Consider the following 14406-nt stretch of genomic DNA (forward strand, 5'->3'; position numbering starts at 1 on the left):
GAAAGAACTTTAACAAGGATCTTGTGTAAATGGTGGATTGATTCAGTATTTATTGAGTTCGGGTTATGAAAGTTTTTGTAACTCTGGTTTTAAAACTTCGTTTTGTTTTAAAAACTAATTCACCCTTTCCCCCCTCTCTTGGTTTGTGAGTACCATCCTCTTTTTCAAGTAGTTGACAAAAGGCAAAATGGTTTTTGTCAACACTGGAGCTTAAGTGAGGATATGTGTGGCCTAAGCGATGACTCGCAGCTTGAGCGATGATGGTTATGACTTAAGCGATGTAGGTGACAAAATTTGAAATTGCCTTTGTCTGCATTAATGCTTAAGCAATAGAATGTATAGCTTAAGCGATGACCGATAGCTTCAACGAGAAATGTTATGTCTTAAGCGAGGGTAGAGTTGACGTCAGGATAATCACTAGGAGCAAAGTGGCTTAAGCGATAATGGATGCGGCTTAAGCGATGATACTCTTCAAAATGCTATTTTAAGTGGTTTTCAAACTAATTCCAACTATTACATGCGATGATGGTTATGATGTTGTATATTACATGCGAAAATCTTAGGTATTTTTAAATGACTATAATAGATTTATGGATTGTATTAGTACAATAAACATGTAACGACAAAGGTCAATTATTAAAGCCAAGTTCATAATTAAGTATTCATGCTCTTTGAATACTTGATTCACTACTTTTCATAACGAATTTCTTGATTGGTAATTATTAAATTATACAAATGTCCTCTTTCTCGAAATCCATTTGCACCCACGGATCTCGGTTCCCCGTCTCCAACAATCATCATCCAAGGACCAACTAATAGCATACGCGCAAAACTCAAGGCTAGGTCTTAGTTCACATGTAATTACTACACATGACAGTAAATGACAATGAACATAATCACACATAGATGGACAAGTTCTCTCCTTTAGAGGTATGACTCATTTTCTAGAAACATTTATAGCAAAATCACATTAAAGAGCATTTATCACAATTTCATTAATAACATTTATTAATATATCAACATTTTAGCTCATAAAATACTAAAAATAGCATTTCAACTCATAAATTTATCATAATTAACGGTAACACTTCCCATCACATATAATCCAATATAAAAATTCCATAGACCCAAATTCACTATCACTAAAAATCATCATTTTGAAAACTCCAAAGATACTTAAAAAACATATAAATTCAAAATCTTGTGCAGAACTAACCTCAACATATATTTTTTGGAGACTGTTTTAGTAACATGAGTTACATAATAAAATATTACAAAGAATTTTTATTAACATTTTTACTAACTGTTAAAAAAAAAATATTACTCAAGATCATATATATATATATATATATATATATATATATATATATATATATATATATATATATATATATATATATATATATATATATATATATATCACATTTTGAAGGAGATTAATGTATATACCACGAAATAGAACTTACATAAGGATTTTAAAAAGGTTTGCTTAAGGATAGGGAGGAGAATAAGATTCTATGAAATGGAGATTTGTAGTTCACAAAAACTAGGAAGACAAGGTATTCTAAAGAATGAAAGAGACGTGCAAAAGTTCATAAATTCTCATTTAAATTCTGTCTTTCCTTCCGAATATGGACACAGAGATTAAGTCGCTTTCCGGACTTACATTTAAGGGGAATATTTTTGCTGTGATTTGGTTTTAATTAGGAAAAGAATACGGTATTGTAATGAGTTTTGAAAATGAAGAAAAAAAATGAGTTTTGAAAGAAACCATTAACTATTGTAATTTCTAAATGTAATGAATGAAATTTTTAAACTGAAATTTTAAAGGGAATTAGTACCAACACCGTTTTGTAAATGCACTTAGTCGCTACCACAGAGAATTAGTAGCTACATCTTTCTTCTCCTCTAGCTACTCTTTCTTTCTTCCTTTTTTTTTTTTATCTTTTCTTAATACTTCGCAACCGTGTTGTAAAATGTCCCCTGACATGTAAATAAGAAAGAGCAGAAAAAGACCTTTTCTAATTAGCATAAAGGTGACTAGATATATATATATATATATATATATATATATATATATATATATATATATATATATATATATATATATATATATATATATATATATATATATTGGAAATATCAATATTTGACTGTTCGATGTAAAATGACCACAAAAAATTGTTAATAGCTGCACATTTTTGAAAAATAAAAAAGAAAGAATAGTAGCACTTTTTGGAAAATAAAATTTATGACTAGAATTAAGTATACCTTAATATATAAGAGCTAAGTCCAAAATTATCTTTTTTATACAAATTTAAATTAAAATATCATTGGGGGAAAACTCTCTAATATGTTTTTTTAATACTCTCTTTTATTAGTTAAAAGTTTTAAAATAATCAAATAAAATTTATTAAATAGAGAGTGGTCCATATTAATTCATAATTAATGATAAATTTCAACTAATAATAAAAATAAAAAATGATTATTACTAATAATGTTAAAAGTTTTATACCATTATCTAATCATAACTCACTATGTAAGATAAGTTTATTGACTTTTATAATAATTATTTTAAAAATCATATTAACAACGAATTATAATTGGACAACAATGTAAAAGTGTTAAATTATTAGTATATAATCATTAAAATCTAATAAAAATATGTTTTTTATGAGTTTAATATTTATACATTAACAGTATAAAATAATTTTATGTATTGTTATCTAATCATAATTTATTATTTAAATTATTTTAAAATAATTACTTTAAAAAGTCAATAAATTTAATATATGATGGATTGTGATTAGATTAGGTGTATAAATTTTTAGTATATAATCATTTTTCTCTATTTTTATTTATGTCTATAGCTTAATTGACCATGCACCAAGGGAAAGAAAAGTGGTACTAGTAGACCACACATTTAGTTTATCGGAAAAAAGAAAACAATTCATTGTACGATATAAAGAATCGACCAATCGAGGACAACTGATCAGGGTAAAAAAATGAAGATCGAATCTATTGATGCGATAGAAGCAAAAGAAGATGCTAAGGAGGAAAATATATATATATAGGGATATGATGATACGATGTATAGTATACATAATTAATTGCAGAACACCAAACACAAACAATATAGTATCTAACATAAAGCATGGCACGGGAGAACCCTCTTGTTATTGGGGGTGTGATTGGGGATGTTCTCAATCCTTTTACAATCTCCGTTTCTTTTACTATTTCAATCAATAATAGGGCGATTAGCAATGGCTTGGAACTGAGGCCCTCTCAAGTTGTTAATCGCCCTAGAGTCACTGTTGGTGGTGAAGACCTAAGGACCTTCTACACACTGGTAAGTAGTAGTGGAAATTAACTAGCTATATATAGTGGATACTTGAAGTCTTAATTAACAAATAAGCAGTAGTGGAAATTAACTAGTGAAATTAACAGCTAGTTGCATGCTATTTACATAAAAATTTATGGTTGAATATCAGGTTATGGTGGATGCAGATGCACCTAGCCCTAGCAACCCTGTCTTGAGGGAATACCTTCACTGGTGAGTTATCTTGATATGCTTCTTTTTTTGGTATTTTTGTTTATCATTCAATGTTAGTTGTTAGTTTTTGTTCGTGAAAGTATTCAAATCCATTACCTTCTCCCCCTTTCTTTCCTTTCATCATCAAGTTAACCATATAATCTCTCTTAATTTGTTTCTTTCTCTGAATTTCTATCTGTTTTTGGTAGAAGCACGGGTGAAATTCTAAAATTAGCAAAAAATATTGATGTTAATTTGTATTTAAAGTCTATATATAGCTGTAGAGCCTAAACCTAAATAAGTATATAAATGCTGCTCAAATTTTATAAATTTTTTGTGACTTGCTTACTAATATATATTCGTTTGTTATCAATCTTCTCTCTTTAACATTGGCAGGATGGTGACAGATATTCCAGCTACCACAAATGCAAGCTTTGATAAGTACAAATATTCTATGTGCTGTTCATAAGCTTGTATGTGAGTTGTTCTTCAAGCAAGTGTTAAAATGGGTATTGATGTTTCTATCAATTTGAACTTCACCTGCTGCATGCATATCAATTGATGAGGAAGGGTTAGTATTATTATTAATCCCTCGATCGTTAAGTTATTCATTTTAAATTCAGTCCCATTCACGACTTTATATTAATTTAATTCCCGTTGATCAAAGCTTAGAGATTAAGGTGTCAATTTAGAAGACATTCATTGGAACAACTAATAAGAAATTCATTCAAGGTTAAAAAAAGTAGACTACAATTTTTGCAACTATTCTAATGATGATTAAACTTATGTTATATAAACACTTAATTAATTAAGTTGTTTATTCAAATATATCTTTAACCCTCGATCGTGAGAAGAATTTGAGCTGAGGCAAATTATAACTATTAAAGAGCTAACTGATTAACGGAAGTAAATTGGATGAATGAATGATATATTATAAAAAAATTATTTTATTGGAAAGTAAATCAGAGTAAGGATAAACATACAGTGAAGGACTTAAATATATCTTTTTCTGTCAACAAAACTATTATTTCTATAATTACTCTGCAACTATGTGCCTTTTTATTTTTATTTTTTGGCAAAACCCCGGTATCATGTACAGTTAAACCATTGTGCATATCGGTTCAGAAATGTAATTGTCAAAAAAAGAAAAGAAAAAGTCTGCGTGATGCATGTATGTTAAGCTCGACCCCTCGTAATGAGACGAAATGTATAAAGATTAAACAAACTGATACGTTTTAAATATATAGTTTGTCAAACAGTATGCACAATTGCACATGACCATGAGTTTATCCATTTTCACACTTTTAATAAGCATTTCGGCTAAATTTCAAATCTATGAATATGGCAGGTTAGGAAAATAACATTTTTATTTTTTTTATAAATCACACATATAGCAATTACTTTTTTTGTTAATTATAGTCTCTTATATAATTTAGAATGTGTAAGTGAACACAAGAACAATAATCCCATTGTGCTTTGTGTGTGGGTAGGTTTTTATTTTTTTTTTCATCATTGAACTAATTAACGGTATTGATCTTCAACCAAAAGGAACAAATTATTATATCCTTGCAAAATTAGAAATTATCAAAAGGAATTTTGTCTCTTCTAACAATAAGAAAATTTCATACACTGTTGAAAATTAAAATCTAATTCAATATGTCTAGGAGACTCGCTAGTTATCTGAACAACTATATATTGGACTTTGTAGGTTGTGTGTATATATATAAGATTTTGCATTAACTTATTATTTTCTTATGTACAATAATCATTTTTTTTACAGAATCTAGAATATATATATAGCAACTCAACTATTTCATAAATTTATACTTATTTAAAATATTCTATTTTCACACAAGATGGACATAATAATTACTTATAACATTTTATACGCCAGTTTAACCAATCATTATTTTCTATATATAATTTCTTGCAAACATATATCTTCCATTTCTAATTATGCTGCTTATTCACTTTGTAGCACAGATTGCATTTTAATGTTTATCTATACGGTGACATAAACATTGGACATATTTATGCAGGGAGAGAGGTTGTGTTTTATGAGAGCCCGAACCCTTCAGCAGGGATTCATCGACTTGTGTTCATATTATTCCAGCAACTGGGCAGAGACACTGTCATCACCCCAGAATGGCGCCATAATTTCAATTCCAGAAACTTTGCTGAAATTAATAACCTTGCACCTGTTGCAGCAGCTTATGCCAACTGCCAAAGAGAGCGTGGTTGCGGTGGAAGGAGATATTAACAAGTTCAATGAAGATTTTTTTGGATGCCTCTACTCTAGCTTATACTTAGAGAAATAAAGAGAAAAGTGAGAGAAAATAGAATTTAATGTCTATGCCCTTTGATCTGATGATATAAAATAATCATTATCTAATCACAAATTATTATTTAAATTATTTTAAGATAATTATTTAAAAGTTAATAAATTTATCATATATGATAAGTTGTAATTGAGTGATGTTGTAATTGAGTGATGGTATAATTCTTTTTCTTAGTAATAAAATAGTATCACACCACTATCAAATAAGTTAGAAGAGTTACGGAGAAAAAGAAGAAATTAGTATTAGAAGTAAATAAAATCTCTCATTTTTTTTAATAATAATTTAGAGAGAAGGGTGTCATCTTTCAAGGCTAGAGCATTCAGAAACTTCTTCAACAGATTATTTGAAATAACGCTTGCTTCAATAAATTGTTGGAAGCGCCCACGTTCACGTTCCAAATCTTTTATTATTTTGGAACATTTAGTTATTTTGAATCTGGTCCATTTCTCGTCCACATTCAACCCATATCTTTGCAACCACCTTCAGTAACAAATCACATACCCATCATTTATCTCATCTCACGTTCTGATAACAAGTTGAGAGCTCTGTGATTGACAGACTCTATAAATAGGATCGGGTGCTCTCAGTTGTATCACCAAACCCACTTCTCTATTCAGAAAAAAAATGCACCATCTATTCAGAGTGAGTAAGGGTCTGGAAGAACAAAACTCAAAACTATCTTTCAGGTTTGTGTGTGCGTCGCTTCCCGTTCAATTTGCAATGGCTGAAGATACGCTCGTAATATTTAATTTCCACTGTTTGATCTCAATATGCTATTTAATTGATTTGCATGTTTAGATCAGTATATATATATATATATATATATATATATATATATATATATATATATATATATTTGGTATCAGAGCCACATAATACCTCTGCCTTGCCTTTATTATGTTTTGTTCAATTAAAGAAGAAACATGAACATTCAGCGTTAAGCAAAATTTTTTTTTTTAAATATTAAAATTTTGTGGCTGAATTTAATATTTAAATATTAAAAGTTTGAACCTCTTTGAGAAAGCGTAAAAGGGAAGCGAAGCTAACTTTTACATATTAAATAATCTGATACGCTGAGAGGATGAAGATCTACATGCGCATGTTTACTGATGTGAAATTGTTAATATATATTGTTTTCTGAAAATTCTAAACAAAGCATGACTTGATCTGGTGGTTGATGTGGTTAGTATTACCTTTCTGTTGTTGGGTTCGAATCTCATTGCTACCTTTTGTTGCTTGTTTTCCTTTTAATTAATTAAAAGGAATGTATAAATGAAATGAAAACACCTTGGGCTGGACTTGAACCCTTGCCCTGCAACATGAAAGGACTCCCTTTGCCGCTAAGCTACTACAATTTAATTGTTTATTAATTGCAGTTCAGGTGTATTTATAACTTCTAAAGGATAAATCATTTATGCACAAACGGTTTAAAATTGTGTGTCTCTAAGTTATGCTGAACATGCAATATTATGTTAAATACTGATATGCATTGGATTTAATCCTTTAAAGTTTATTACATGTTGAATGAATATACGTGCAATGTTATTTTGAATTGGTATACATGTAATTTTTATGATTCAATATTGAGCACATTTGCATTATTAAGTATGTTTATGCAATGATTATTTTTGAATGTTAAGTGATTAATATAATTTTATTAAATTAGAGAATAGCCACAGCATCTTTAATTGAGTAAAATTATATGCTAAATTTATAATCACATTAGAAATATTAATTGTGATTAATCATATGTAATGTGATGAAATCTACCCACAGGAATTTTGTTATATTTGTATGATTAATTAGGATAAAATATTAAATTATATTTCTTAATTTACCCACAGGAATTAAGAAAAAGAACATGATTTAATAGTTTTATCATAAAGTTGCATGATGAATCTAATTGAGTAGGACTTTTTAGCCCACAGGCAAGTTTTGTGTCACTAGATTCATATATTGAGACATGATTTGCATTGACAAAACATGGCATTTGTTTAGTCTCAAATTTTCTTAATGAGCATGTGTGTTTGTTTGCAGTTTCACAATCTATGAATATTTCTTGTGACCTTCCCATTTTGAAAGGTGATAATTATAAGGTTTGGAAGGAAAGAGTTCTCCTTCATTTGGGCTGGATGGATATTGACTATGCTATAAGGAAGGATGAGCCACTGGCTATTACTGAAACTAGCGAACCTAATGCTGTTGATCTTTATGAAAAGTGGGAGAGATCTAATCGTCTCTCCGTTATGTTCATAAAAACCAACATATCCGCTAGTATCCAGGGTTCAGTTGACCAGCATGATAAGGTCAGAGATCTATTGAAAGCCATTGATGAACAGTTTACGACCTCTGAGAAGTCGCTTGCTAGCACACTCATTATGCAATTCTCTTCCATTAAGCTTACTGGAACGAGGGGTGTGCGTGAAGATATCATGCGCTTAAGGGACATAGTGGCTCAGTTGAAAACCCTGGAAGTTACCATGTCTGAATCCTTCCTGGTACATTTCATTTTGTGCACCCTACCTCAACAGTATACACCCTTCAAAATTTCCTACAACACACATAAGGATAAATGGTCTATTAATGAATTGATGACCATGTGTGTTCAAGAAGAGGAGAGATTGATAATGGAAGAGGGTGAGAAGGTAAATTTGACTACTTCTACTTCTGGAAAGGATAGGAAGAAGTCTGTAGGCACCAATAAAGGAAAGATTCTGACTCAACCAACAATTAAAAAGGAGTCAAAGTGTTTCTTCTGTAAAAAGAAAGGACACATGAAGAAGGACTGCCCCAAATTTAAAAGTTGGTTTGAGAAGAAAGGTACACCATTTGCCTTTGTTTGTTATGAATCTAATATGATTAATGTGAATCATAATACATGGTGGATTGACTCTGGTTCTACAATCCATGTTTCTAATACCTTGCAGGGTATGGAAAGCCTAAGGAAGCCAGTGGGAAGTGAGCAGTGCATCTACTCAAGGAGTGGGATGAGCTCACATGTAGAGGCCATTGGAACGTGCATCTTAGTTTTAAGTAGTGACTTTAAATTACATTTGGAGAAAGTTTTTTATGTTCCTAGTTTCTGTAAAAACTTAATTTCTGTTTCTAAACTTGCACCTTTGGGATTTTATTTTAATTTTACAGACTTTGGTTTTAATTTACCAAATAAATCTGAAATTATTGGTTGTGGTCAATTGGTTGATGGTCTTTATTCGATTGAATTGAAAAACGATGCTACTTCTATGCATGTTTCTATTGGGTTAAAACGATGTAATGTGAATGAAGAATCCTCTATGTTGTGGCACCGGAGATTAGGACATATCTCTATTGAGAGAATCAAGCAATTAGTAAATGAAGGAGTACTTAGTACTTTGGATTTCGCTGATTTTGAGACTTGTGTAGATTGCATTAAGGGTAAGAAAACTAACAAGTCTAAAAAGGGTGCAAAGAGGAGTTCTAATTTATTGGAAATCATACATACAGACATATGTTGTCCAGACATGGATGCAAATAGTCCGAAATACTTCATAACCTTTATAGATGATTATTCACGATATATGTATCTCTACTTACTTCATTCTAAGAATGAAGCTTTAGATGCCTTTAAAGTTTTTAAGGCTGAAGTTGAGAAACAATGTGGAAAACAAATTAAGATCATGAGATCAGATAGAGGTGGGGAGTACTATGGTAGATACACAGAGGATGGACAAGCACCAGGTTCATTTGCAAAATTTCTTCAAGAACATGGGATTGTTGCCCAATACACTATGTCTGGTTCTCCGGATCAGAATGGTGTGACAGAACGAAGAAATCGAACCTTATTAGACATGGTGAGAAGCATGAGGAGTAATGTAAAGCTTCCTCAATTCTTGTGGATTGATGCTCTTAAGACGGCTGCGTATATATTAAATCGAGTTCCAACCAAGGCTGTCTCAAGGACACCTTTTGAGTTATTCAAGGGTTGGAAACCAAGTTTGTGACATATACGCGTTTGGGGATGCCCGTCTGAAGTAAGAATTTATAATCCACAAGAGAAGAAACTAGACCCTAAGACTATTACTGGGTATTTCATTGGATATGCTGAAAGGTCTAAAGGGTATAGGTTCTATTGTCCATCCCACAACACTAGGATTGTGGAATCAAGGAATACAAAGTTTCTTGAAAATGACTTGATTAGTGGGAGTGATCAATTTCAGAACATTTCTTCTGAAAGGGATCACTATGAAGCTGAACCTTCTGGGACAAGTAATAGGTTGGTAGTCATTCTCACCCCTCAAGTTAAAATGGGTGTTAGACAACCAGTGATTGAAGTTCCACAAGCTGTTGAAAGTGATCATGTAGATCAAGTTGTTTGTGAGGAACAACATGATGATACTAAACAAACTGGTGAAGAACCATTTGAACAAGTTCCTCAGCAAGATGACCAAACAACATTAAGAAGATCTACTAGAATAAAAAAGACAGCAATTCCTAGTGATTATGTAGTGTACCTACAAGAATCTGACTACAATATTGGAGCCGAAAATGATCCTGAGACGTTTTCACAAGCCATGAGTTCTAAGGAATCAAATTTGTGGTATAATGCTATGAGGGATGAGATGGATTCTATGGCATCTAACCAAGTTTGGGATCTCGTTGAGTTGCCTGTTGATGTAAAAGCCATCGGATGTAGATGGGTCTTCAAAACAAAGAAAGACTCAGAAGGCAACATTGAGAGACATAAGGCAAGACTTGTTGCTAAAAGATTCACTCAAAGAGAAGGAATCGATTACAGAGAGACATTTTCCCCTGTATCTAAGAAAGATTCAAGTAATTTTGGCATTAGTAGCTCATTTTGATCTTGAGCTGCATTAAATGGATGTGAAAACGACGTTCCTGAATGGTGATCTAGAAGAAGAGGTTTACATGAAACAACCTGAGGGATTCTTATCTAGTGTTGGTGAGCACTTAGTCTGCAAGCTTAATAAGTCCATCTATGGATTGAAACAAGCCTCCCGCCAGTGGTATTTAAAATTTCATGAGGTCATTTCTTCATTCAGCTTTGAAGAGAATGTCATGGATCACTGTATATACCAGAAGGTCAGTAGGAGTAAGATTTGTTTCCTTGTATTATACGTAGATGATATTCTGCTTGCGACTAATGATAAGGGTATGCTATATGAGGTGAAACAATTTCTCTCAAAGAACTTTGATATGAAGGATATGGGAGACGCATCTTATGTCATAGGCATAAAGATCCATAGAGAAAGATCTCGAGGCATTTTAGGCTTGTCTCAAGAAACCTATATCAACAAAGTTTTAGAGAGATTTAATATGAAAGATTGTTCACCAAGTGTAGCTCCCATTGTGAAGGGTGACAAACTTGCTTTGAGTCAATGCCCCAAAAATGATTTTGAGCGGGAACACATGAAAAATATTCCATATGCTTCAGCAGTTGGAAGCCTTATGTATGCTCAGGTTTGCACTATACCTGATATTGCATTCGCTGTTGGAGTTTTGGGAAGATATCAAAGTAATCCAGGTATTGACCACTGGAAAGCTGCAAAGAAAGTGATGAGATATCTTCAAGGAACAAAGGATTACATGCTCATGTACATACAAACTGATTGTCTGGAAGTGATTGGCTACTCCGACTCAGAATTTGCTGGTTGCGTTGATTCACGAAGATCAACATCTGGTTATATTTTTATGTTAGCCAGTGGAGCTGTATCTTGGAGAAGTGCCAAACAAACCTTGACTGCTACTTCCACTATAGAGGCTGAGTTCGTTTCGTGTTTTGAGGCTACCTCGCATGGTGTATGGTTGAAGAGTTTCATATCTGGCCTTAGAGTTGTGGACTCTATTTCTAGGCCATTAAAGTTGTATTGTGACAACTTTGCTGCGGTGTTTATGGCTAAAAATAACAAAAGTGGAAGTCGAAGTAAGCACGTCGACATTAAGTACTTAGCCATAAGAGAACGTGTTAAAGAAAAGAAAGTGGTCATTGAACACGTCAACACTGAGTTAATGATTGCTGATCCTTTAACTAAAGGCATGCCACCAAAGAATTTTAAGGATCATGTAGTACGAATGGGACTTGGTTCCATGATGTAATTTCATTGTACGTACATTTGTTATTTTCAATGAAACTCTTATTCAGTTAGATATTTTCTCATATGGTTTTGAGCACATATTTATTTATTTCAAGAAAAATCATTCGGTTTAGATATAGAATAAACATATGGTTTATTCATTAAGTTGAGAGCTAGTGTTGAGAGACTTGATATATTGTGGTACATGGAAGATACTACTCATCATCAGAGGACCTATCGCCATAACTCATATATTATGTTTCTTGTTACGGTTGATGTTGGGTTAAATGGACCAAGCGGGAGAATGTTGGAAGCGCCCACGTTCACGTTCCAAATCTTTTGTTATATTTTATTTTATTATTTTGGAACATTTAGTTATTTTGAATCTGGTCCATTTTCCATCCACATTCAACCCATATCTTTGCAAATATATTTGCAACCACCTTCAGTAACAAATACCCATCATTTATCTCACGTACTGATAACTTCTTATCTCACGTGCTAATAACTTCCTATCTCACGTTCTGATAACAAGTTGAGAGCTCTGTGATGGACAGACTCTATAAATAGGATGGGGTGCTCTCAGTTTTGTATCACCAAACTCACTTCTCTATTCAGAAAAAAATACACCATCTATTCAGAGTCAGTAAGGGTCTGGAAGAACAAAACTGTCTTTCAGGTTCGTGTGTGCGCCGCTTCCCGTTCAATTTGCAATGACTGGAGGTACACTCGTAATATTTAATTTCCGCTGTTTGATCTGAATATGCTATTTAATTGATTTGTATGTTTAGATCAGTATATATATATATATATATATATATATATATATATATATATATATATATATATATATATATATATATATATATATTTACATAAATTACATAGAATATTATTAATAACACTTGACCCTTTCAACTTTATGATGTCTTTTTCTTTTCTAGCTATCCTTGTTTTATATGCATAAACTTTAACGTGTTTTATAAATAAAAAATAAAACATTTCGCTTTATTTTGTTATGAAATACATACAGTTTTCAGGTGAATCAATGAAAAGGTGTTTCTTACAACTATCTTCACGTTTAGATATTTGCTTTGCTATTGTTTGTATTTTAAAATAATTTTTATTTTAACAATTGTTTACGCAACTGAGTTAGGAGTAGTTATCAGGTAAATTCTCTGCAAATAAATAATTTAATTTTTTTAATATTAAATGTAAAATTTATTTAAAAAATTAATACTATTTCTCTTTAAATCAAATATATGTTGGCTACTAGAGTAATAACAGTAATAATAGAATAATACCTCGCAACTAAAACAAGAGATGAGAAAAATAAAAATGAACACACAATATTTTAACTTAAAAAATTTTCAACTCATAAGGGAAAAATTATGGATAAGACTAGAGAAATCTTTTAATTAAGTGGAAGAAAATTACATTGTCTTTTTAATTATAAGCAGAGAACAACTCTCTTATAATATCTCATTCAAGGACTCTCTAAGAATGGATATACAATTGTAGTATGATAATCTGATGAGCAAAATGGCTTGTTATTTATAGGCAAAGATAGCAACAAGTGCATTAAATGTCATGGAATAATTTCTACCCTTCCAACTAATTTTACAGGCCTAGTTATGTAGAGGTAAAATATTCAGTCCTTTTTCACTTGCATGCCACAAAAGTAGCTTGTCTACGACTTCATAATCTCCCACTTAAAGTTATTTTTGTGAGCTTTCAAATTTCTCTTTACCTTGTCATTGCTTATGTTTTTGATAGGTCAAACGAGGATCGACACCATGCACACTTGTTTGCATTGATTGGTTTTGTCATAACATCTACTAGATTATCTGCATATTTACACTTCTTTCCTCTATTACTTCTCTATACTACTAGAAAATAGGTTTTTAATATTGATTTTTTTCAACTTTCAACATTGATTTTTAACTGATGTTGAAATCACTGGCGTTAACAAACTCAATGTTAACATCGATTTTCACAAAACCGATGTTAACATACAGTACATAACATCGATTTTTAGAAAAATCGATGTAATATAATAAGCAATAAACAAAAAAATGTAAAATATGAAAAAAAAAATTATATCGCTTTTTTAAAAAATCGATGTTGTGATACATAAATCAACATCGATTTTTAGAAAAACTGATGTTGTCGTACACCTGACAACATCAGTATTCTTGAAAATCAGTGTTGTCGTGTAACCAGAATATCGGTTTTTCCATAAATCAATGTTGTGAGTGGACCACAACATCGGTTTTCCTGAAAAACAGATGTTGTTAAGCATAGGAAAATTGATGTTGTCAGGCATAAAACAACATCGGTTTTTCAGAAAATCGATGTTGTATTTTGTAATTTTTTTTAATATCCTGTTTATTTTTTTAATATTACTCAAACCTGCAAATTAAAAAATAGACTAATCCAGGTAGTTTCACAGTACAAATTTTTA

General features: G+C 31.4%; 1 protein-coding gene across 1 annotated transcript; it reads left to right on the top strand.

Moving 5' to 3' along the window:
* The first annotated feature begins 3119 nt into the window (after nucleotides 1–3119).
* Nucleotides 3120–5910, top strand: LOC114399961 (protein FLOWERING LOCUS T-like). Its single transcript, XM_028362188.1, has 4 exons — nucleotides 3120–3349; nucleotides 3492–3553; nucleotides 3929–3969; nucleotides 5572–5910. The coding sequence occupies exons 1-4, from the start codon at nucleotides 3155–3157 to the stop codon at nucleotides 5790–5792; spliced, it is 519 nt and encodes a 172-aa protein (XP_028217989.1). The 5' UTR covers nucleotides 3120–3154; the 3' UTR covers nucleotides 5793–5910.
* Nucleotides 5911–14406: the final 8496 nt, after the last annotated feature.

Source organism: Glycine soja, chromosome 19 (genome assembly GCF_004193775.1).
Source record: "Glycine soja cultivar W05 chromosome 19, ASM419377v2, whole genome shotgun sequence".
NCBI classification, from domain to species: domain Eukaryota; kingdom Viridiplantae; phylum Streptophyta; class Magnoliopsida; order Fabales; family Fabaceae; genus Glycine; species Glycine soja.

What these genes read in the sequence shown, in the direction of transcription:
- LOC114399961 (XM_028362188.1), top strand. Translation starts at nt 3,155, where the DNA reads ATGGCACGGGAGAACCCTCTTGTTATTGGGGGTGTGATTGGGGATGTT. An exon ending in TAAGGACCTTCTACACACTG is followed by an intron (nt 3,350 to 3,491) that starts GTAAGTAGTAGT and finishes GTTGAATATCAG; the next exon opens with GTTATGGTGGATGCAGATGC. An exon ending in TTGAGGGAATACCTTCACTG is followed by an intron (nt 3,554 to 3,928) that starts GTGAGTTATCTT and finishes TAACATTGGCAG; the next exon opens with GATGGTGACAGATATTCCAG.